Source organism: Anoplophora glabripennis, unplaced genomic scaffold (assembly GCF_000390285.2).
Source record: "Anoplophora glabripennis isolate ALB-LARVAE unplaced genomic scaffold, Agla_2.0 scaffold1446, whole genome shotgun sequence".
NCBI lineage: Eukaryota > Metazoa > Arthropoda > Insecta > Coleoptera > Cerambycidae > Anoplophora > Anoplophora glabripennis.
The window spans coordinates 29,858-54,854 of NW_019417521.1; the positions used below are offsets into that span (position 1 = coordinate 29,858).

At 33.1% G+C, this 24,997-nt stretch overlaps 2 protein-coding genes across 2 annotated transcripts in view; one reads left to right on the plus strand and one right to left on the minus strand.

The window, feature by feature from the left end:
- LOC108915112 (zinc finger protein 729-like) overlaps positions 1–24,427 on the minus strand; it is a gene marked incomplete at its 3' end in the record, with an annotated part of 51,028 nt that extends 26,601 nt beyond the window's left edge. Inside the window, exon 1 of the mRNA XM_023456376.1 lies at positions 24,258–24,427. Within this exon, the coding sequence (XP_023312144.1) occupies positions 24,258–24,374 (117 nt within the window). The remainder of the gene's footprint in view (positions 1–24,257) is intronic.
- LOC108915115 lies at positions 7,606–8,830 on the plus strand. Its single transcript, XM_023456377.1, has 3 exons — positions 7,606–8,060; positions 8,129–8,270; positions 8,322–8,830. Exons 2-3 carry the CDS (start codon positions 8,259–8,261, stop codon positions 8,724–8,726), a joined length of 417 nt encoding a protein of 138 aa, XP_023312145.1. The 5' UTR covers positions 7,606–8,060; positions 8,129–8,258; the 3' UTR covers positions 8,727–8,830.
- Positions 24,428–24,997: the final 570 nt, after the last annotated feature.

Sequence of the window (24,997 nt, forward strand, 5' to 3'; positions counted from 1 at the left end):
TGCTTTGGATGATAATATGAAATCCTTGATAATAATTATGGGGGCCCGGGGGCAAAGCACCCACCACCAAAATTTTAGCAAAAAAATTTTTGTTCCCCTATACCACAAATTTTCCATCATTTTATAAAAATTTATGGTATTTTACGTAAAAAAGGTATACTTGTTGAATATCCATAAAATAGATATTTTTTGAGATAAACCCATTTAAAGAGGAAGGTACCATTTAATTTGGGACATTTTATTTAACAGAAACACAGATTTAATCGTGGTTGGCTTTGACATGTCAGAGTATGTCAAAGGCAATTATATTGTCAAACTTGTATACAGGGTGACCCCAGTTCGGGTTGCCTATACCTGAAATGGGTATAAAATTTCAATTGTCAAAAAAAATCTTTCTTCATAAAAATTTTTGCTTGTCCATAAGCCCTTGGCAAGATAGGAAAAAGTTGTTTGGAATTAAATTTTATGTTTAAATATGAAAGCATGGTCTTCTAGTTAATACTCGACATTCTGGGATATTCTAAAACTCTACTTATTTTTTAATACTTTCGGAAAAGCCATTCTATTTGTAAAATATTGCTTTATTGAAAAACAGATACACATGTTTGCATATTAATAATTTATTTCTTATATTAAATGAAGAAATGATACATTCGACCTACGCTGCATTTAGAAAAAGACTGGAGGTGTGTTGAACTTGATGGAATTCATATAGAATAGTTTTGTAATGGCGCGTACATACTGATTCTGCTGTGTTCTCAAAATAAATGTTGGATTAATGTTTTGAGGTTTTTGATCCCCCTGTATAAAAAATAAATTATTAATATGCAAACTTGTATATTTGTTTTTCAATAAAGCAATATTTTTTAAATAGAATGGCTTCCCCGAAAGTTTTAAAAAATAAGTAGAAACCTAGAATATCCCAGAATATCGAATATTAACTAGAAGGCTATGCTTTCATATTTAAACATAAAATTTAATTCCAAGCAACTTTTCCTCATTACTTTTTACGTAGCGTTTAGATTTAGGGTACTTTACTCTTTACTGTTTTTACCTTTTCCAAATTTTTGAACACCCTGTACATTAAATTGAAAAAATCACTAGTCTTTTGAATTGTCACACAACAAAATTCAAATATTAAGTAATACCACAATAAGAATACTCGTCAATAACGATTACCCTATTTCTCTTCACAATTGGAGATAATTGGGTTGTTCATGAAAAGAATTTAAATTATCACCTGCCTGTTTATTGGAAAGAGATATTTTACCCCAAAAATTTAGTAGATATGTTATAAAAATAAAATGTTTTAGGTGTATGACATGGGTAAAAAATTGTGGACGTCTTGATCTGCAGAAATTTCCACCACAACATTTACACCGGAACTACCGAATGTGTAGTTTGCATTTTGAAAACAAAATGTTGGCAGGATTTTCAAAGAGCAGACTTAAGAAGCAAGCAGTGCCCACATTATTTAATTTGAATCAGATTTCTGAAAAACCCGAAACGAGAGAACCACAAACAAAATCAAGTTCCGTTAAAGGTAAGATATATTTCACAGGGATGTGTACATTATTGTGAACATATATTTAAAGACTAATGAGCGTTCAAATAAAAACGAAGTGAATTTGGCTCTGAAAATTTGTATGTAGGACTTAGCTTAGTTAGACAAACTTAATAAAATTAACAATACTCCGAGCATCTTGAAAAATGTCTTTATAATTATTTGAGAAACATGTGAAAAGTGCTTGGAACAAGGTGGGGAACATTTTCAGCAACTGTATCACGAGTATTCGTTACAATAAAGATAAAGTTATGTAGTCAATCATATTGAAACTAACAGTGGCGATATAGTGGATTGACAGATGAGGTTAGTTGGTCGCTATGCTAGGCCCTACATCCAAATTTTCAGAACCAACTTGACTTCATTTTTATTTGAATGCTCGTTATTTTAATCTTTAAATATTATTAGGAAATCATTAGGTACTATCTGTTACTTTTTATAACAGAGTAATTGAAATATGCGGACTTTCATTTTCATATCGATAACCATTAAAATTAAATATTAAACCATTTTTTTAATGAATAAAATACTAAGCTTTGAAAAATTATGCACTTATTTTTTTTATAGGTAACATTTTGTCGATTCCAAGCACGTCACAATATCAAGACATCTCGTCCATCCCAAGTACTTCACAAACGGCTGTTAATTTATATGCGGAAAAGTCCATTTCTGGAGATGTAAGATACGTATTTACTATCGAGATGTTTGCTAATTCCCTCTTTCTTTAATTATTAGGTATATTTTTCGATAAATAACGGGTGTTGCATAATCTATAAACTCGTAATGGTTGATGTTTTGTTTTTCTATCATTCGCCTTTTTATAAATCTGAGTGAATAATGATTATTTTGGTTTTTACAGAGGTTGCTACTCAAACTTCTACAAGATTGACAGCCGATTCTCCATGAAAACGTAAATTATGATAAAAAATGAACATCTTGTAGAGACAATTAAAACAGAAATCTTCAGAAGCAGTACCTGCTTCAAAAATTAGTGAGACAGATATTTTACGTTACCGTAAAGACCATTTCTCGGACTCGGTAACAAATTTTATGTCAGCAAATTTAGATATGAACAGAAAAAAAGTAAAAGGTGTTCGATATTCCAATAAATTTAAACAGTTTGCTTTGACAGTGTACTTTTTAAGTCCACAGGCTTACAAATTTCTGACAAAAACATTTTGCTTGCCCTCTAAAAGTATTTTGTGCAGAATAACTCAAAAATGGGAAATAACTGCTGGAATCAATGATTTTATCTTTGAAGTCATTAAATCAAAAGTATCCAGTTTAAAAGAATATGCTAAAGATTGCTAAATTTGTATTGATGAAATGCCATTGAAAAGATTTTTATTTTATGATAGAGCAAAAGATAAAATAAAAGATGTTTGTGACAAAAGAATACCAAGATCGTCACAGACGTGTTGGAACACAAATTCTTAAACAGTCCAAACTATTTTTACTTACAAAGATGATGTTCTCACATGCTTTACGAATATTCAAATAGAACAACCAAAAAAATATAATTCCGAAACAACTATACAAGTTGCTGGATTTGCTAAATGGCTCGAAGCTGATTGTTACAAAAAATTCAAATAGATCTAGCAAAAATACAAACATCAATAAGAATATTTTGCAAAATCAGTTGAAAACATTCAAAATAGTTCCTCTCTCTTCAAAATGCACCCTCCCCCCTGTAGTCAAACCCACGGGTCGCCACTGTATCTGATTTAAAGCCATACCGATTGTTTTATAATGATCTTACATTTTTTCCTAATAATTTGTTAACCTAACTCTTGAAGATTGTTTACCAACATAATCTTATAATTTGTTAGTTCATCGTCAGATGATACGTATTCACGAAGTATCAAAACCGACTTATTTTTATAATTAATGTTAAAATAGTCTTCTCTTACCTGCTTTCCTCTTCTTCTGATTTGATGTCGATACTTTCAGCTTTGATGGACATTTCCATCTCGTTAATATAGAATTCTTTGTCCAATTTCTCAGTCTTAACGAATAAATCAGATGGTGACGTGTCTATCTGACTTACACTTGCTGCGCTATTAAAAATACCTCCAATTGTTTCCTGTACTTCCAAGCAATTTTTTAGGAAACTGTTGTGGGTGCACACAGAATCAAAACATTCCTTACATACAACGGGACCTCTGATGATATTTATATTCTGCAAAGTAGTTTCATTAAATTGCGAAAAATGTAACGATTTCATATCAGTGATACCATTTCAGGAGCCAATTTCTCGATGGCTTCAAGTTCCTCTTCACCTATGAACCTAACTTCACTTTCTACTGGGTGCATACACAATCGACATATTTTCCGACTGCAAACTAACTCGTTTTTCTTTTCCTGCATGTACACTTCTCTTAAGTCGAGCTGTAACATTTTTTCGCTGTCCACATAAGGAATAATTATGTTATCAGTATTCAGACAGGTCGACTTAAATTCTAATGCCCCATTTAATTTTCTTCTGCAAATGCTACATATAACCTCTTTGTTCTCGTTATCAAATTTCTGAAAAATATGCAAGTTTAAACAGAAAGAAAATAAGTGTAGTGGAAAATTAAATACTAAAAACTGCTTTACATTTGAGACTGCTAAGTTCTAATCTAATTAGATTTCACCGACTTACCAATTTCAGCAAAAGAACATCCAAAATGTCTCTGATAACGTTGTCTACCACTTCAAAACTTGTATCTGTTATAGATTTAATGCAAAGTCTACACGAAATTTCCTTAACATCACTCATTGCTCTAAAACAATCTTCTTTCGAGTACAAAAAGAATACAAACACGTCACCCATCACTTCTAACAGTTCTAACCTAATTGTGGCCATACCAGTGTTGCCAGATGGAAATTTTTGTCAACAGTAGAAATGTAGCCAAAAAAACAGGAGATTTCTTTTTTCAATAGGAGATTTTAATAAATATATTTTTTAATAGAGGAACACTAGTACATGCACAAAATATAGCAAAATATATAAATGTAGGAGTTCGTTTAATAGTTTGCAATTACATCGGTACGTCACGTGATTTGACAACTGTCAGTTGTCAAAATAAAAAATCCCAGAATCCCGCTGAAGTAAACGAACGAAACGAAACGCCTTCTGTTAGGCCCAGTTCATACAGTGTAGGAAAGTACCGATGGTCTATCAGAAGTTACGTGAGAGCGATAAAGTAAGCCATAGAAATCCATGTGATAGACAAGGATGGCTATAATTAAGGCGTCTAATAGTCAACGCCCATTTCGCCCTTCCACAAATAAGAAGTGGATCTTATTTGTGGAAGGGCGAAACGAGCGGTGACTATGAGAGGCCTTCATTATAGCCATCCTTCTCTATCGCATGGATTTCTATGGCTTACTTTATCGCTCTCACGTAACTTCAGATAGACCATCGGTACTTTCCTACCCTGTATAAACGCGAATTGCGGATTTAAAATTTAAATATGTACATGAACTGCAAGATCAGTAAAAGATCTTGCATGAACTCGGCTACAGAAAATACAGCAGGATTGAAAATATTAACAAGTGACGAACACAGTGCCGTTAGAGAACAGTGTCGTACTAAAATATTCTTATTCTGAGGAAAATTAGTATAATCAACTGAAGATTTCATAGAGAAACCAGAAGAATAGACATTGAGACTAAAAACAGGAGATCTCATAGTGAAAACAGTAGAACAGGAGAGTGAGAGTGAAAACAGGATATCTCCTGTTAAAACAGGAGATCTGGTAACACTGGGCCATACTCCATAGGCCATAAATTACAGAGTTCTTTTGGCGGCGTAGGCAGGGTTGCCAACCAGCCTCTACCAAAAGCTGGGGCGCGTTCACAATCATTGTGGGTTGTATGCAAAAACAGTAGTATCGATTAAGAACAGTTTGACAAGTCCAACGAAACTGATATTTTTCAACATTCTAAATATTTGAAGTACTCATAAATAATAGTATAATATTTCTAATATCTTCACATTAAAATATTCTGTGCTATCGATATCGATAGATTACTCACAGTTGGATGTCTAAATCACGATATATACATACGATATACAGGGTGTCCCGAAATTCATGCAACAAAATTTGGTCAGATTCTTAAGACAGATTTAGAGGACCCGTATTTTTTATTTTTGCGAAGTGGCCCCCTCTTTCGGAGTTAAAACCCCCTGAAGTCCGCCCCTATAAGAATATTTTTTTTTTATATCTCAGAACCCTGTTGTACGAGAATCACTAAATTTGGTACACAGTGGTTTTATGACATATGGTGCTACGTTTTTTGGCGAGGAACCCCCTAAAGACAATTTTTCATGGGCCCCCTTGTCTTTGGAGCCAAAAAAATTTAGTCGCATATTTAAATTTCTTAAAAATTATCAGTCCACTAGAAAGCCATTAAATTTAGAAACTTTTTGTTTGTTTATACTTTTTTCGTAAAACGTAACGTTTTCGAGAAAAATATGTCAAAATGTGATCGATTATTGCATATCGTGATTCGCAATTTTCCTCAAAAACATTGCTTTTTACGAAATAAATATTAAGAGATAAAAGAGTTTCTAAATTCGATGGCTTTATAGCTAACTAATAATTAAAAAAAAAATATCAAATTTGCGACCAAATTTTTCTGGTTCCAAAGACAAGGGGGCCCACGAAAAAATGTCTTAAGGGGGTTTCTCGCCAAAAAACGTAGCACTGTGAGATTCCACTAATCATAAAACCCCTGTGTACCAAATTTAATGATTCTCGTACAATACGGTTGTGAGATATAAAAAGACTTTTTAGGGGCTGATTTCAGGGGGCTGTAACTCCAAAAGAGGGGGCCAGGTGGCAAAAAGAAAAAATACGAGTCCCCTAAATTTGTCTTAAGAATCAATGACCAAATTTTGTTGCATGAATTTAGGAACACCCTGTATACCTATATAATAATAATAATAATAATAATAATGTCTTTATTTCCAAAAGAAAAATAAAAGTCATTCAGCACAAAAATAAAAAGGTTATCCATAGTTTTGGAAATCTCAAGGGGAAGTTCACAATAATTGTGCTCTACCACTTAACCCTTGAATACCATATATCTAATATATAAAGCACCGTAGTCAGTATTACATCACAGTAAACATATAAATTACAACAATAATAACAATAGTAGCATTAAATAAGTAACATACCTAAGAAAATAACATTGTCCTAACAAATTTTTTGAACTTTGCACAACTAATATATCCTGCACCGAGTGTGACGCTGTTGTACAACCGGTATATATTGTATTTAAAACCTCTCTCAAAAAAAGACGTTTTATGTTGAGGAGGGCTGAGTAAACCTTTGGATCTAATATTAATATTATGCACATCACTGCGAAATACAATTTTGTTATATAGATAAGGTGGAGTCTTAGTAAGTAAAAGTTTATGAAAGAAACAAAGTGAGTAAAGTTTTCTCCGTTTGAACATATCCAACCAGCCAAGTTCATGCAACTTATGCGATACATGATCAAATTTACGAATACCAAAAATAAAACGTATACACGCATTTTGAACGCGTTGGATGAGGTTGCTGCTGTCAAGATCTAGGCAAGGTCCATATACAGGGGCACAAAATGTAAACTGGGATAATATCAATGTCTCACAAAGCATTCTCTTAGTATTTATGTTTAGATATTTACGATGGGGATACAGAAGCCGCAATCCTAGGTATGCTCGTTGGGCCATTTTTTTAACTTGCTCCCTGAATCTTAAGTTGGAATCTAAGATTAAACCTAAATTTTTTGCACTCTTAGAAAATTCTAGCAAATGCCCATTTATATTAATCTTAATTAATTTAGAGATATCAAAAGCTTTAGTCTTCTTGCCGAATAAAATTAAGGCTGTTTTAGAAGGATTTATACTAAGGGTCGTATGACACTATGCTAAAATTAGAACTAATTTTAGTAATTAATTAAGAACTTTTTAATCTTGCATAGTATCATACAGAAATTGCAACAAAAATTGTTGCCTACAAATTTTTAGTACAAGATTTTCAAACATGTCCTAATTTCTTGTCAAGAAAATATGTATGAATATAGCTACAGAACTATTCATCGAGTTTTTTTATTCTGGCTAGCTTCAGTTTCTGATTGTCAAGTAAATCTTGTGTCAACATTTCGTAATAATCGTAATTTAACCTTATTTAGTTTATCTAAAAATTGAACTAGTAGTGTTAAGTTAATCTAAAAAATTACGCAAATAAAAATTATGTCGCGGAGTAGAAATGAAGTACAAATGTTAATAGATCTATATCAAAATCATTCATGTTTATATGCCGTAAAATCAGTTTCTTATAAAAATAGACACGCGAGATTCAAGGCTTTGACTGAAATTGAAACGGAATTGAGAAAAATAAAACCAGAAGCAACACTGGCGGAAATTAAATGCAAATTTAATAATTTGCGAACTAATTTTCTGTCTGAGTATAGAAAATATAAGGCATCTAATAAAAGTGGCACAGGTGCAGATGAGGTAAGACTTGTTAAATAATAGGTTTATTATGTATCATTACTTTCCTAATCATGCTGACCTTTTAACAGATTTATAGACCTACATTGTGGTATTTTGAGAACATGATGTTTATCGTTGAGCACAGTGTACCACGATCATCAAAAGAGTATTGCAGAAAACTCCAATCTTCTTGACTCTGGGGGTGAATTTGGTAAAGAAATGGAACCACAGGTAAGTATTAGAAGGACAATATATTATTTTTTTTAATTTATATTATTCCAGTATGGAGAATATGTTGAAGAAAACCCGAATAGTGAAGAAAACATTATTATTGATATTACAGAATACCCAACAGAAACTGATTCGAACAGTGATATTACTAAGACACCTAATCGAAGTGAAATAAAGGCAAGTGTTCTAAGAAAACAAAAAAAAAGAAAGAGAATAAATGAAGATGATGTTTTAACCACAGCATCACAAACAATGCAACATTTGGCAGAAGCCTTCAGTAGTAACAAGGAAGTTAATTCAAACGGCCTGCAGGCTTTTGCAGAATTTATTACTAGTAAACTTCAAGTTATGGTTGATGATCCTCATCTATTAGATGAAACCAAAGAGGATATAGCTAATATTATATTTATTAACTTGAAAAGATATAGAGAGAATAAAAGAAGTCACAGTTCTTAAAATATATATACTTACCTGTATAATATCAATTTCTAGAGTAGTACCAATAAATACATATTTATTATTTTAAGGAGTCAAAATATTCTGTATTACTTATAAGCATATCCTCCTATCCTTAAAATAATATTGAGGCATCCATTATTTTTTTTTGTGTAGGTAGGCAAAAATTAAACTTCAAATTATAAAGTTGTTTATTTTTTATTGCCTACATATTACAGTTATTTACAGCCTCGTTTTGCCAAGGAACTGCACCAACTGTGCAAAAATAATCTTTAAATTTGTCTCGAATTCTTAAAGCACTCACAGTGCACCTATTACCACCTTGATTTCCGATGTTTCCCATGCAATCAAGTTTTTCATCAGGATCGATGTCAGTGTAGACTGTTCCTTTGCTAATTACCAAGAAATTATGCAAAACTATACAGGTTAAAGTAATTAGTTCAACTTTTTCTACATTAAGACATATAGGATTACGTAATACACGAAAACGATTAACTAATATACCAAATGTACTTTCAATCATCCTCCGTGCTCTGCTTAACCTATAATTAAAAATTTTTTGTTCCTGACAAAGGCCTCTTTGTGCATATGGTTTTAATAACCTAGTAGAAAGTGGGAAAGCATCATCGGCAATGACTACATAAGGGAGTTTTTCTGAGCCGTTTCCTGGAAGAACTTCATCTTCTGGGAAATTAAGGTTGTTGTTTTGTAAAACTTTAGAAAACTTACTTTCTCGAAATACACCACCATCACTAACTCTTCCATTTACACCCACGTTAACATAAATAAACTTGTAATTTGCATCAGCTAAGCCCAATAAAACAATAGAGTTTATACCTTTATAGTTATAATAAAATGATCCCGATGATATTGGTGCACAAAATTTTATGTGTCTACCATCGAGGGCCCCAAGACAGTTTGGAAATTGCCATAGCTGGTAGTAATTGGCAATAGTTTTCCATGCCTTTGGTGTAGTAGGTATATGGAAATAATCAAAGATACATAATCATTTACATAAATGTTTACCAACATAAGTACCTCAAGATATTCTCCTTTCAAGTGATTATATATAGCACGACAGACCTCAGGTATAAATTTAGAAATTGTCGATTCATGAATGCGAGTAGAATACATGAAGGATCGAAAGGCCAGTGGCTAAAATGCATAAGAAGGTAACTTCCAACCTATATATATATATATGAAAAATGTAATCAATCGATCCGTTGGAGTCGTAATTTCTCGTAGTTTTTATTCAAACAATATTCCCAAAAGTACATACCTATTTCTTGGAGAAATACTATCCCTCATAAACGTATCCTCTTTTTGTATATCTTCAACAATAAGAGTTAATATCTTTTCGAATTGCTGGTCGTCCAACCGCAGAAAATTTCTGTAGGATTCTATATTCACAATTAGTAGTTCCTGATTTAACAAATTTAATAAACCACGACCTTCATTTCGCATTATGAGCCATTTTCTTGACCAAATTGCACGTCTTTTTCGTTTACGTAGCATTCTGCGACGTACAATTATAGTAGTTATTAATGTTAAACAACCTACCGCCCTAATTAATATTTTATTTTTCATATTTGTTTATTAATCTGCTGACAAAATAAAAACTAACCTTACTTTTATGAAAAGAAAGTGACGTTAGGAGGACATAACTGTCTGTATTAATGTTCTGCGCATGCGCGTACATTAAATATTGTACGAGAAATTGAAACGTGTAATACAGATTATTATTGTCACTAATTTATGTAAATGAAAATATAAAATTTAGTACTCAATTTAGTGTAGTGTCATACGACCCTTATGTTGGGAGGCAAACCAAAAAGTCAACATAATTATGATGATTGGTATACCTGTGAAACTAACTAAATATAAATGTGCAACACTGAATACTGCACATAAAAATGTTTGAGGTTTAACCTTAAAAGTTTATGACGTTTTGTGTTGATATGTTATATCGTTTTCGATATGTATTTATTTGTGGTATTATTATTTTAGTGTTACTGAGTGTTAAAGTAGTTATTTAGTAGGTATTTGTGTTTAAAGTATTTTATTATATTTATTATTTAAAAAACAATTGTAAAATGCCTTCCGAAAGGGCCGATCAAGCGCATGCACACGAACTCGGTCAGTCAAATTGTCGAAAATATATCGTTTTTTGCCAAAATTTAGTTTCGTAAACAAAGACACGTAAAAATTAGGAAAAATTCCGTAGAATTGAATGAACTACTTGACCACAGCTGAATATTAGGGCTTCATTTTCGAAATGGCGTCCAAAGTTCGCAAAAGGCAGTTTTTTTCATAAAAAAAAAACATTTTAGAAAAATTAATTTTTTGACAAATGTTGAAGAACTTTTTATAACAAAAATTTTGAGCCTAGCTCGAAGTCAATTGATAAACTAATGTTTTAACTGTTGCAAAAACACGGTTAAAAATGATTTTTTTGGAATCTTTCAGAATATGTAGTCCTTGGTAAGTAGAATAAGTCTATTTTTGTAATGTTACTAAATATTTGAGTTTTTGCAAAAATTGAGTTCTTCGAAAAAAATATATTTTTTTCAAGTTTCAATACATCGTACAGTAATGCACTTACGTGATCCATCTTGAGCTTAAGATTTTCTCTAAGAGTTGCACTTTCATGTGCAAATTGTGCGCATATTGCAAAATAATTGGAAATATGCGAAAAATCTACCGAAATCTACTTGACTTGATTTTTTCTTATCGTTGAAATTTAATCGGAAAGGCATTATTGCCATTTGAAAGCTGACATTTTTTCACTTTTTGAAAATAAAAGTTTAACCGTTTCGTTAATTGTCTCTAAAAGCCCGGTCTGCCCGATACGTCTAATAGTTAATTAATAATTAACGTTATATAAAAAAGCTAACTTGGGAACAGAGGCGTGCGTAGGTGATTTCTCTTTTTTTTTAAAAAATTACCGTAAAATAAGCTCTATTTAATGCAAAAAGAGTGAATTCTCGAGCAGTTTTTGCCTGACCCCGAGACAATTTGTTTATAACGCTGTTTCGCGCGTCCACTTTGTTAGTTGTAGTGCTACATAATTTCAACTTTTTGAAATTTTTCTTTTTCGATACGTTTCTTTGAATCAAGTAGGTACAACCTATATCTACGATATTAACTTCTAAAATTAACGTTTAGTAATTAAACAATTAGTTACCAAAAAACGAAAGAAATTAACAGGCACCTCGAGCAACTCTTTCAATACCTGCCCTCCGTACAGTCTCACAATCATACATGGCCCCCCTCCTCATCGCCAACATCACCCACCCCGTCAACAGGGATAGCACTGCTGTCGGTGAAGTGGTATACGCCGCTCCTGTTCAGAGTGGGAGCGACGAGCGTCGCGATGCGTTAGCGTTGCGACGAGCGGCACGTCGACAGTTAAACAACCTAGTGTTACCAAATTCAAGCATTCAGAGTGAGAGCGATCGGCGCGGCGTCGCGTTGCGATGCCTTCCAGCGACAGCGACGAAAACAAATGGAATTGATTTTTTGGAGCGTCGTAGCAGCGACCAGTCGTCAAAATGAGTCCAACAGAGGACGACGTTGCCGAAATATTGATTTCAGAAATCCAGTCAAGGCCCTCGTTATGGAACACAAAGCTGGCTTCGTATAAAAATAAACATTTAAGAGATAGGCTATATGCTGACGTGGGAGTGATATTAGGAATATCGAGTAAGTATTTTTAAGATATTAAATTGGTAAAAAACACTATAACCTAGAAATTCTTTATTTATAATAACATATTATTAGAACATTCATAGATTCTCATCGACAAAATATTGTTTAAATGCATTTCGAATGTCTGTAACTCTATTAGCTGCTCTATTGTTCCGAACTGCTCTTGCGTTTATATTTATGTTATTTTGTGTATTTTCCATAATATTATTGTAATCTGTATCAGAATCTCCATCAAAGTGTCTGATTAAATTGTGGAGTATACATGCGCATTTGATGACATTTATAGCTGTTGATTGTTTAAGTAAAATACTTGTATCCAATATTCTGAATTTTTGATATATGCCAAATGCATTTTCGAGCACGTGAAAGACGGTCGTTGAAAAGTTGCTTTTCATCATCTAAAATTCCATTTCTTGGTCGTGGATATGGCCTCATTAGATACGTTTTTAGCGGGTAGGCCTCATCCCCTATCACGACATTTGGCAGAATAATATTAGAACTTGGTAATGCTCTACCTGGAGGTACATTCAGTCGATTTGTCTCTGATAAGTTATAAAGTGTCGAAGACTGAAAAACTCCACCGTCACTTTCAGATCCTTTTGAACCCACTTCTATAGTGATAAATTTCTTGTTAGCATCGGCAACCCCTTGTAGTCCGATAGAATAATATTTCAAGTAATTAAAATATGTTGTTCCACTTTTAGGGGGACATTTTATTTGGCAATGCTTTCCGTCGATTGATCCGAAACAATTTGGAAAATTCCATAGTGTGTTGTATTCTTCGATTATTGTTTCCAACTGTTGTTGGTTAGGAAATGGCATATAATCTTCCTGTAATTTTTCCCAAATAATAAGACATGTTTCCTTTACGATCTCAGAAACTGTGGAATATCCCATTCTGAATTCGTGTCCCAAATGTTTATAGGTGGTTCCGGTGACAAGGAATCTGTAAGTAAGTTGAGTGAGTTGCAAAAGAAAATGTATAATAAAACAATAATTATTTTATTTAAATTTTGTAAATGGTTAGGAAATATACAGTGTGGAAATTTCGCACACGGATATAAAATTTAATTGTAAGCAACTTTTTCAAATAACTTTTTTGCCATCTCGTCCGTGAGTTGAAAAAACTTCCAGTGTCCCGTTCTGGAGATGGGGCCAACAATAATTCTTCTTAGCCATATTTTCAAATGATGTCTTTTTTAAAAGATCTAATGACCCCGGCCACCAAATATCGAAATCTATCTTCGTCTCAGCAAGATGATAATTCTGAAGTAGAAGAAGACTTCACAATCACATATTGATCCAACATCTCCGGGTCCGGCATTTTTATCAGAATCATCAGCGTCACCATCTGTGACCAGAACAGCATCTGCATCTTCTTCCACAACAAACCAGGCCAACAGAAAAAGACTGTGTGACACGAGAGACGATAAATTTCTTGAAATAGTAAACGAGAAGTTGAAGATATTATCCCAAACATTAGCACAAGATGCACCTGCGCCAGAATGTGAGGATTTGAATTTCTTTAAAAGTCTCATTCCATATATGAACAAATTCCAACCCATTCAGAAATTAAAGATTCGTAATAAAATACAACAAGTTATTATAGACGAAATGTCGCAAAACGAAACTGTGAGCCCTGCTGCATCTGAAAACCAACCAACACTACCACACCACTCATCACATCCAGTGGATCAATCATTCCCACTCTCATGGTTTTCTCATTTTCAATACTAAATATATTATGTTCTGATCATTTTTAGGAATTTATTATGTTTGATTTTTTAAATAAATAGGTATGTAAAAATGTATGTTTTCTTTTCTTACCTTATAGTAACGACAAGTCGCTCTGCAGGTGAAATGTAGCGTTTTTGTACAAAGTTTGTTACTGTTTTCTCCAAGTGAGGACCAATCTTTTCCAGTAAGTAATCAAAAGTTCGGATGGACATTCTCAGGTAGTTCCTAAATCGGTCGGTAAACAAATGCCTTTCCCTATTTATGGGGTGAATTCCGACTTTTTTGTTTAATCGGATAAAATGATATGGCATGTCCAGTAACAAAAACAAACGAACTGCTCTTGTTGGAGCCATTTTATAAACTGAAAATATATTGTGTTNATGTCAGTAATACTTTTAAACTTTAACACTGAGTTATTAACTTTAGCAAAAACCTCACCATCATTTGTCCAAACATTACGAAAATGGAATTTTTCACAAGCGTATGAAAAGATTTTAAACCTTGACGGCGTCAAATCCTCCTTGATAGACAACCCAGTAGATTTCAACTTGGACTTATTACGAAACACAGCCCTCTTCAATTGATAAGTGGAGAAACTTACTAGAATAGCTCGAGGTTTATTATTACGTGCAGCCTTTCCAACCCTGAAGCACGATTCAATGTCTTGAGAAGATAGATTCATCCCAAAATGTGTATTAAATAAATTAGGTAATGCATTGTCTGGAACTTTATATGTTTCACTTTCTGGGACTCCAAGTAAACGAATTTTGTTTCTACGAAGATACTGCTCTGCATTGTCAATACGGACAGCAAGACGATCATTTTCTAATTTTAACTTGGAATTATCTTCAGCCAAATTATTAAACTTAAATTCCTGTTGTTCCATAAATTCATTCAATTTAGCACTCACAGCTTTCATAACCACTGCAGTAATGTTTTCAATAAATTCATTAGAATTTAAAGACTGAGTTATGGCAGTCATAATAGAATCAGTAATTTCAGGGCATTTTACTTGCCTCGATTTCCCACCTCTAGTCTCTCTTTCATCCGGCATTGTAAGATATGTGTTGTCACCAGTAAAATGGAAATAAAATAAATATACTGAGAATAGCTAATACACTAGCAGCCGACACACACTAAAATACGTCTACTCACTACGAGGCATAGAGTGAAAATAAAGAATATTTTTTTCTAATAAAATAAGTATATTTAAAAACACCCTATTTTTCGAAATACTGATTTAAAAACAAGCAAGAAACTGTATCCTAAAGTTGTTTCGACTTACTTTGGATACAATCATTAGATTGTTTCCAAACATACGCTAATAACTGAAATAAAATATATAATTGATCGAGAAGAATGGTCAAGTTAAGTTAACACACACACATATAGAAGTATGTGACAATACCCGGGGAAGCCTACGAACTAACGTTTCTCATATTAGTGTCCAATAATTTACCACTTGATTCTATAGCCAAAAATAAAATTATTTTATCATATAAACACTGGTCGAGAAATGCTTCCTAAGGGAGCTACGCTTCCCTAAATGGGACCTCAAAAAATTAATTTTTTTTTAATATCTCCGAAATGGGTTGAAAAAAAATTATGAATTTTGACACCGTGAACGTTCAAACGCTTTCAAAAATGATCTGGGGCGTCTCAATTGGGGGGTCGTCACTTAAAATTTGCCTCAATTTTTTTGCTTGTCGAAATTTTCAAATTCAGAGGCCAACATATGATAGACCATTTCATCTACAAAAAAGGTAATCTTTATTTCTATCGATAAAATGCTCAATTTCCAAGAAAAACAGATTTAAGTGCTTAGAAAAGCACACTTTGGAAAATGTTATAACACATTTTAAACTGATTTTTCTTGAAAACGGATAACTTTTTCGATATAAAACACTACCATTTTTAATAGAAAACTCAAATCTATAAAATTTTACTGTTTAAATTTCAAAATAGTAACATGTAAAAAATTTTGGGCTAATTTTACTCGAGCTCTCTTACCGTTTTCGAGATCCCTGTAATGAGAAGCGAATTTGTAACAGCCTGTACATACAGGGTGTTAATTAAGTATGTACATAAATTCAACCGACGAATATTTGAGTGATTTTAAGACAAACATTTCACACAAACATTGGTCCGTAGATACTTCGTTTTGAAGATATGTGTTAAATTTTTGTAAAAAAATTGCCATTTCGTAAATATCTTAAATACCCTTTACCCAATTTTGTTGTAATTTGGCAGTGTTAATTGTAGTGTTAAGGGGCTAATTTAACCACAACTTGATTAGATTGGTTAAATCCAGTGGCTTCTCGAACGGTACCTTAACGAATATTTTTGACAAAAAAATGTACGCCACTGACTTTTTTGTAATTTTTTTAATTAAGCAATTAAAAATACTCACTTTTGGAACGTTTTTCGTATCTTGATTAATTTTTGCAGAAAAAAATACACTTAATTGCACATCCCTGGACCACACAAGAAACATGGGGAATTTTTTTTTTAGAAAATTATAATTTTTTATTAATAACATGTAACATCTAAATAACATAAAAACACTGCCAAAAACAAACAACAATATTGGGAAAGGGGTATTTAAGCTATTTACAAAATAGCATTTTTTTTACAAAAATTTAACGCCTTATATCTTGAAAACGAAGCATCTGCAGACCAATGTTTATATGAACTTTTTGTCTTAAAATCAGACAAATAATAGTCTGTCGAATTTATTGTACATATTTAATTAACACTCTGTAGATTCTTAATGACGCAATATCTGGAAAGTTTATTAGATACATTATGAATCACCCCGTATACTATGTTCTCATATCTGCAACTGGCTTAATGAGGACTTTGGAATCATCCCAATCAGAGCAAAAGTAGAATCTCTTTATTAAACAATTCAGTATAATAATATTTCAATAAATAAGAAACAAATAACATTATACAATACAAAAATTTTTCGTTGGAAGTGCACTTCACTGTTCGACCTTGTATATCTTTTTTCTAAACGTTAAAATATTCTTGTACAAAGTTGACATGTCAAAGTAAATAATTACCGAGCTTTGTTTTTCAAACAACTCACTCGTTTTTTATAACGGCCATGTGCAAGGAGAGAGAAGTTGCATTGGGTTTACCTCTGATTTACAGATTCTCCTGATTCTATCCGACGTCTGACGTTACGGAAATCTCCTTCGAGCACTTCTCTGTGAATTCCGGATACAGGTATAGGAGACGGTAGGCACGTACCGTAGTGACGAATACCCTAAAATCGTAGAAAACCGCATTTCTTGTGAATTTGAGTAATCTACCTCGAAAGAAAAAATTATCTCATTGTCAGAATCACCAGTCGAATTCATTTTCAATTCCATATACATGCATTGTAAAATTAAAAGACAAATGCATAGTTTTCTCTGTGGATAAATAAAACATTAGCTTAACTGTCTTTTGTTTTTTTTATTCAGGTTAGAACGTATAAATCTCCTTCCTCTTTAAAACTTGAATACTTGCTCTTATCTAGGCTTGATTGTAGCGACAACAATTTTGTAAGTACGTGTTACTCACTAACCGTAACTAGAGATGGGCAATTCGAATCATTTTATTGATCCGCATGATGCGAACAAAGGGTGACAATTCACAATTGCAAGCCTTTTTTTGTGCATCAGTTGAGGTGTCTTCAAAGACTCCCTATGCTCGGTTTTGATGCTTTATGATACACTCTTTGTATTTAGTTTCAAAATTGCAGTTGCTACACCGGTACATTTGAACCTGTGAAGGATCTTTATGTTTCAGTTCATGCCGTTTGATAGCAACCCCGTATTTACATTCATAATACAATTGTACAATTGCATCTGCGAAGGATCTGTATGTTTCAGTTGATGCTGTTTGATGACACCCTCGTATTTAATTTCGAAATCGCAGGCGTTACACTAGAACATTTGAAGCTGCAAAGGATCTTTATGTTTCAGTTGGTGCTTTTTAATATTATGTTTGTATTTAGTTTCGAAATCGCAGTCATTACACCTGTATGTTTGAACCTGTGAAGGATCTTTATGTTTCCGTTGGTGCTTGTTCATACTATTCTTGAATTTAGTTTCGTAATTGCAGTCATTACACCTGTACATTTGAACCTGTGAAGGATCTTTATGTTTCAGTTGGTGCGGCTTGATACTTCCCTTGTATATAGTTTTGAAATCGCAGTCGTTACACCTGTACATTTGAAACTGCGAAGGATCTTTATGTTTCAGTTGGTGTTTTTTCAAATCAGCCTTGTATCTACTTTCGTAATCGCAGTCGTTACACCTATACATCTGAACCTGGGAAGGATCTCTATGCTGCAGTTGATGCTGTTTGATATAACTCTTGTATTTAGTTTCGAAATCGCAGTCCTTACACCTATACATCTGAACCTGTGAAGGATCTTTATGTTTCAGTTGGTGTCTTTCCATATCACCCTTGTATTTAGTTTCAAAATCGCAGTCGTTACACCCGTACAATTGCACCTGGGAAGGATCTCTATGCCGCAGTTGATGCTGTTTGATATAACTCTTGTATTTAGTTTCCAAATCGCAGTCCTTACACCCGTACTTCTGAACCTGCGAGAGATCTTTATGTTTCAGTTGGTGCCTTTCCATACCACCCTTGTATTTAGTTTCGTAATCGCAGTCGTCACACCTGTACAATTGCACCTGGGAGGAATCTCTATGCCGCAGTTGATGCTGTTTGATATAACTCTTGTATTTAGTTTCGAAATCGCAGTCCTCACACCTGAACATTTGAACCTGTGAAGGATCTTTATGTTTCAGTTGGTGCATTTTAATAGCATACTTGTATTTAGTTTCGAAATCGCAGTCATTACACCTGTACGTTTGAACCTGCGAAGGATCTTTATGCTTTAGTTGGTGTACTTTCATATATTTGCTGTATTTAGTTTCGTAATTGCAGTCGTTACATCTGTACATTTGAACCTGAGAATGATCTTTATGTTTCAGTTGGTGCATTTTAATACAACTCCTGTATTTAGTTTCGAAATCGCACTCATTACACCTGTACGTCTGAACCTGTGTAGGATCTTTATGCTTTAGTTGGTCTCCTTTCAAATATTCGCTGTATTTAGTTTCGTAATTGCAGTCGTTATACCTGTACATTTGAACCTGAGAAGGAACTTTATGTTTCAGTTGGTGCTTTTTCATATTATTTTTGTATTTACTTTCGTAATCGCAGTCGTTACATCTGTACATTTGAACCTGTGAAGGATCTTTATGTTTCAGTTGGTGCGAATTCATATGTCCCTTGTGTTTAGTTTCGTAATCGCAGTGGTTACACCTGTACGTTTGAACCCTCGAAGGGTCTTTATGCCTCACCATTTGCCTCTGAAGTGATTTCCCATTTTCAGTTTTATACTCACACGATTCACGTTTATACACTTCTGAATCGTTCTCGTGTGTCGCAAAGTGTGCCGTAAAATGGATCTCACTTACAGTTTCGTAAATGCATTTATCACATTTGTACAATACTTTGCGCTCCTGCTTGGTTTTCATTTCTGATCTATTCTGCTGTTTATATCCATTCTCTTCTTCATTTTTACAGACACTCTCCTCGAATGGCATCTTATCGGAGCACTGCAGTGGCGTGTCGCTGAAAAAATTGAACATTCAGGGTATTTTTTAAAATCAAGTTTTAATTTTTAGTGGTTATATATATATGTGTTATATATACACACGCCAAAATGTTAAGTGTGTTAAGTTAATGAGATGTTTTTATTAACTAATAATTATACATTTGTACCCCCGTACCGGAACAATTCAGTGCTTACTGTCATTTCTGTCGTAGTCACCCTTAGACTTGATTGAAATAAGTGTTATTGAAAAGGATAGTAACATCCAAACATTTTCACAAACAAACATTCAATTATAGGTTTATGAACTCCGCAGGGCATTTATATAATTTTTATGCCATTCAAATTGTGTAATAACAAAGTATAAAGCTGGACTAAGACAAGGAATTTAGATTTTAGACATTTTATTAACAATTTTAATTTCAATGACGAATCGATTCTGATTTTTGGTAACAAGCTGAATTTTGGGAAAAAGCTTCGTTTTGATGAGACGCCCAACATTCTCGAAAACGGTAGCTAATAAAGCGCGGGGGAGTCAAACATGTCGATTTGGTAAATGATCAATATTTATTACTAACAAGTAGTTTTTTAATTAAATCGCACGATAATTGTATGAAAAACTCGAAAAAACTATTGTCCTACACGTTCGATGGTTTTTCCGAAGCGTCCCCCCCCCCTCTTAACTTGTCAAAATAATATGATCTTAGAAGTTATTAATAACCACCTAAATATTTCACAGATGCTTGGTAATTATTATTATAATTCAGTGAAATTTTTGTCCTACACGTAAAATGGAAGGTTTTCCTAGTCCTAAACTGGGAAAGTGTCATTTTCACGGGTACAATTTTCTCATTAATAACAGTAGGACAAATAAACCAAACGATATTTTGGGGTATTTTTAATCAAAAAAAAGTATGTCATCCAAAAAAATTTGTATGTATTTCTAGTCCTACAAAAATTATATAAAATAAGTATTACAAAGAGCCCGCCCGTACATTAAATGCATATCAGCATATTCGTCATTGAAATACTCCATATTTTATAACAAATTGTGAGTTATGAGATGAGTCTTAGGTTGTGTTCCGATATTATCCGAATTATCATTTCTGGTTTCACCGAGGTAACGGTTGGTAACTGAAAAGAAGGGAATAATGGAACCGCTTCAGTAGTGAAGAGAAAACAAAATGATTAAAATTAACTTAACCCTGCCTAACCTAACATTTTATTGTTTACAGGAAGTAGTGAGCGTGATGTTCTATGTATAGTTTATAGTTTTATTATAAAAAATAGGCATATCTATCCAATAGCTAGTACAAAAAAAATTTTTAAAAAATGGATGTTGCACAAGCATTTATATTTTATAATGAATTTATTGACTCATCTGATAGTTCAGATTTCTTTCGTGGAGCAATGGGTAATTAAATTCTAGAAACACAAACACTGTAAGGTAAACAATAGTAAACAAGTGCCACAAGCGGTTATAAGTTTACCGATTAAAAACGCCGGTTACTTGTTTGACAGTTGGTTAACCAATTTCAGGTAATCACTGTTCCAAAATTAAACAGATTTCAGGAAATGACAAATAATGGAACGTTTAACCAGGGTTTTGGTTAACCATGTTTGATATCGGAACACAATCTTAGATTTAAAACTACGTATTTGACAAGTTTGACAATTTAATTGCCTTTGGCTTACTCTGACATGTCAAAGCCAACCACGATTAAATCTGTACTTCAATTAAACAGTTTCCTCATTAAACGGGTTTATCTCAAAAAATATCTATTTTATGGATTTTCAACAAGTATACCTTTTTTACGTAAAATACCATAAATTTGTATAAAATGATAGAAAATTTGGGGTATTTATAGTGGAACAAAAATTTTTTTCTAGAAATTTTGGTGGGGGGTGCTTTGCCCCCGGGCCCCCATAATTATTATCGAGGATTTCATATTATCATCCAAAGCAGCTTCAAAAATTATAGATCCAGCCAAAAAATTTTTAAAATTTATTGAAAAATACAAAAGTTACAGCAAAAAAAACATTTTTAATTCTCAACTTTAAGAGCTAATAATTCAACAGGGTGAGCCCGGAGGAAAAAATTTTATATGAACTTGTGACATTATTTTCTCATTATCTATCCATATCCGAGAGATTGCCCACCATTTCCGGGACACCCTGTATATCACTTCTAGTTTTTCTTTTGGATAACCATTTATTACTACAGTCAAGCCATTGGATCTGTTGGAAATTAGGGCTAATATATAAAACTAGAGACCTCTGTTCAGTCCAGCGTTTATTGAAGAAGTATTTTTTAGATGGGCTTATGATACATATTTCTACAGTTATCAATATACTTCTTTGAGAAAAGCATGGACCAAGCTCCGTCTTAATAAATAAACAGAAAGATAAAGTAAACACTTAGATCGGTCCTACGAGTTTTAATTTTTGTTACTGTATTATTTCTCATAATATTCAACAGGATTTATGTCATCAACGTACATCAAAATAATAAAAGACAAATGTTCAATTATTGATCAACTTGAATTGACTTGGTGATGGAAAAAGACAAGGAATCGCCTTCATGTATTGCGCAATTGATATTCATTCTGACAGAGGTTATTCACTGTTCCTGATCAATGAGAAAGACCTCTCATTTTATTCGTATTTCGATTCTCTACAAATTGTCTCGTTATAGCATTCAGATTGCTTCGTTAGTTTATGTTTTATAAGCAAAAAACTTTAAAAAATGAGGCTTTTGTCATAAATATGTTTATAAAAAATTAATCCATGGTAAATTGGAGTAGGAAACATACGAAGCATATATCTTACAGATTGTCTTTCATATGATGACAGTCCGTTTGCTACTAGTATTTTTCTCACAAACAAAACCTCTATTGATTGACCTAATTTTCTACGAGTTCTGTTGATATTTCAGTAAATTGAGCTTAAGTTTGTTTGGTTTTGGTTGATTTTAAACTGTAGTTATGATGCAAAAAATCACAATACACGTTTTCATTATACAAACGTGAATCCTCACTATTTCTTAAATGAACAGTATTTCATGAACAAGACCACTGATTTGACCTCGTTTGAAATCTCAGTTCATACCATTATACTTGATAATGAGAAAGTAAAGATCCAACAGCTTAACTGTAGATGTTACTAGATATTGGTGTTGTGTATTAGATGCCAGTTGGGGCATGTAGCCAATAATTCATTTCCTGCAATATCAACTGTTAGGAATCTTGTCTATGAATTTAGACGCCTTTTGCATATCTAGATTTCTGGTCTGGATTTTGTTTGATTTTATTTCATAAGATTTTTTACAAGATATTTTTCAAATTTGAATTAGGCCGATACCTTTAAAATAGCCTAAAAATTTATTTTCTTCTTGCAATCTGCTTACATAACCACTAATCATTTTGTAACTCGGTGAGAGATCTATCGTTTTCGTTCCAAGAAAATTACGATTTCTGCCTACAGTAAAAAAAAATCACTAAATGAATCTAATCAGTGGCGGCTCTTGAAGGAGGACTCTGGGACTCCGCTAGCCTCCCCCCCCCCCATCTGACTTAAAGCTATACCGATTGTTTTATAACGATTTTCCATTTTTTCTTAATAATTTGTTAGTTTATCGTCAGATGGTACGTATTCACAAAGTATCAGAACCACAGACTTTTTTTTAAATTAATGTTAAAATAGTCTTCTCTTACCTCCTTTCCTCGTCTTCCCATTTTATGTCGATGTTTTCAGCTTTGATTGACATATCCATCTCGTTAATATCGAATTCTTTGTCCTGGGTTTCAGTCTTAATGAATAAATCAAGTGGAGACGTATCTATTTGACTTCGTGAGGCTGAACTATCAAAAATACTTTTAATTTTTTCTTCCACCTCTAAGCAATCTTTTAGGAAATTATTGTGAGTGCACACAGAACCAAAGCATTCCTTACATATAACGGGATCTTTGATGATATTTATATTCTGCAAAGTATAGTTTTCTAAATTCAGAGAAATGCAAGTATTTAATATCGTTCATACCAGTTCAGGAGCCAGTTTCTCGATAGCTTCAAGTTCCTCTTCACGTATGCACCTAAACTCACTTTCTACTGGCTCCATACACAATCGACATATTTTCTGACTATCTGAAATATCCACTGACTCGCTTGTCTTTTCCTTCGTACACAAATCTCTTATATCGAGCTGTAACATTTTCTCACAATCCAAATATGGAATAATTGTGTTATCGGTCTTCAGACAAGCCGACTTAAATTCTAACGCCGCATTTAACTTTCTTCTGCAAACGCTACATATAACCTCTTTGCTCTCGTTATCAAATTTCTGAAAAATATGCAAGTTTAAACAGAAAGAAAATAAGTGTAGTGAAAAATAACAATTAAATACTAAAAACTGCTTTACATTTGAGACTGCTAGGATCCAATCTAATTAGATTTCACCGACTTACCAATTTCGGCAAAAGAACATCCAAAATGTCTCTGATAACGTTGTCTACCACTTCAAAATTTGTATCTATTATAGATTTAATGCAAAGCCTACACGAACTTTCCTTAACATCACTCATTGCTCTACAACAATCTTCTTTTGAGTATAAAAATAACAGAAACTCGTCACCCGTCCACGATATATCCACTGATCACCTGTCACTTTCTAACTTTCTTGTGACGTGACGGTGTAGGCGTAGCAATGCAGTGTTGCCAACCAGCCTTTACCGATTACTTACAAAACTTTTCCGGTTTACTCCTAATTCCTCACAACTTTAAAATATCAATATCAAGATAGTTTTTTTTTTATATAAATGATAACTGACGGCCATCTGATGGGCCCATATGTTTGATTTTATTTTACCATTTTTAATTCAGTTGTTTCAATGTTGCCAAACGTCAAAAGCTGGGCTGGGACGCGTTCACAATCATTCTCGGTTGTATGTCGGGCACACGGTCCGTAAAAAAGATGGTCGAGTAATAGACTGAAATAATGGGCGTGGGTTATCTCATACTACGTCACAGGATTTCTAACCTTTAGGATTCATGTTTGTTTACATGGGAATTAACTAGTCATTTTGCATTTTTCCAAATATTATTTGTAAGTCTTTCATAGTTGTTTGGATATTTTGAAGTAATTAATTAGTTATTGATAATAGTTCTTAATAAGTTGATGGTGTAGTGTTTAATATAAACTATTAAT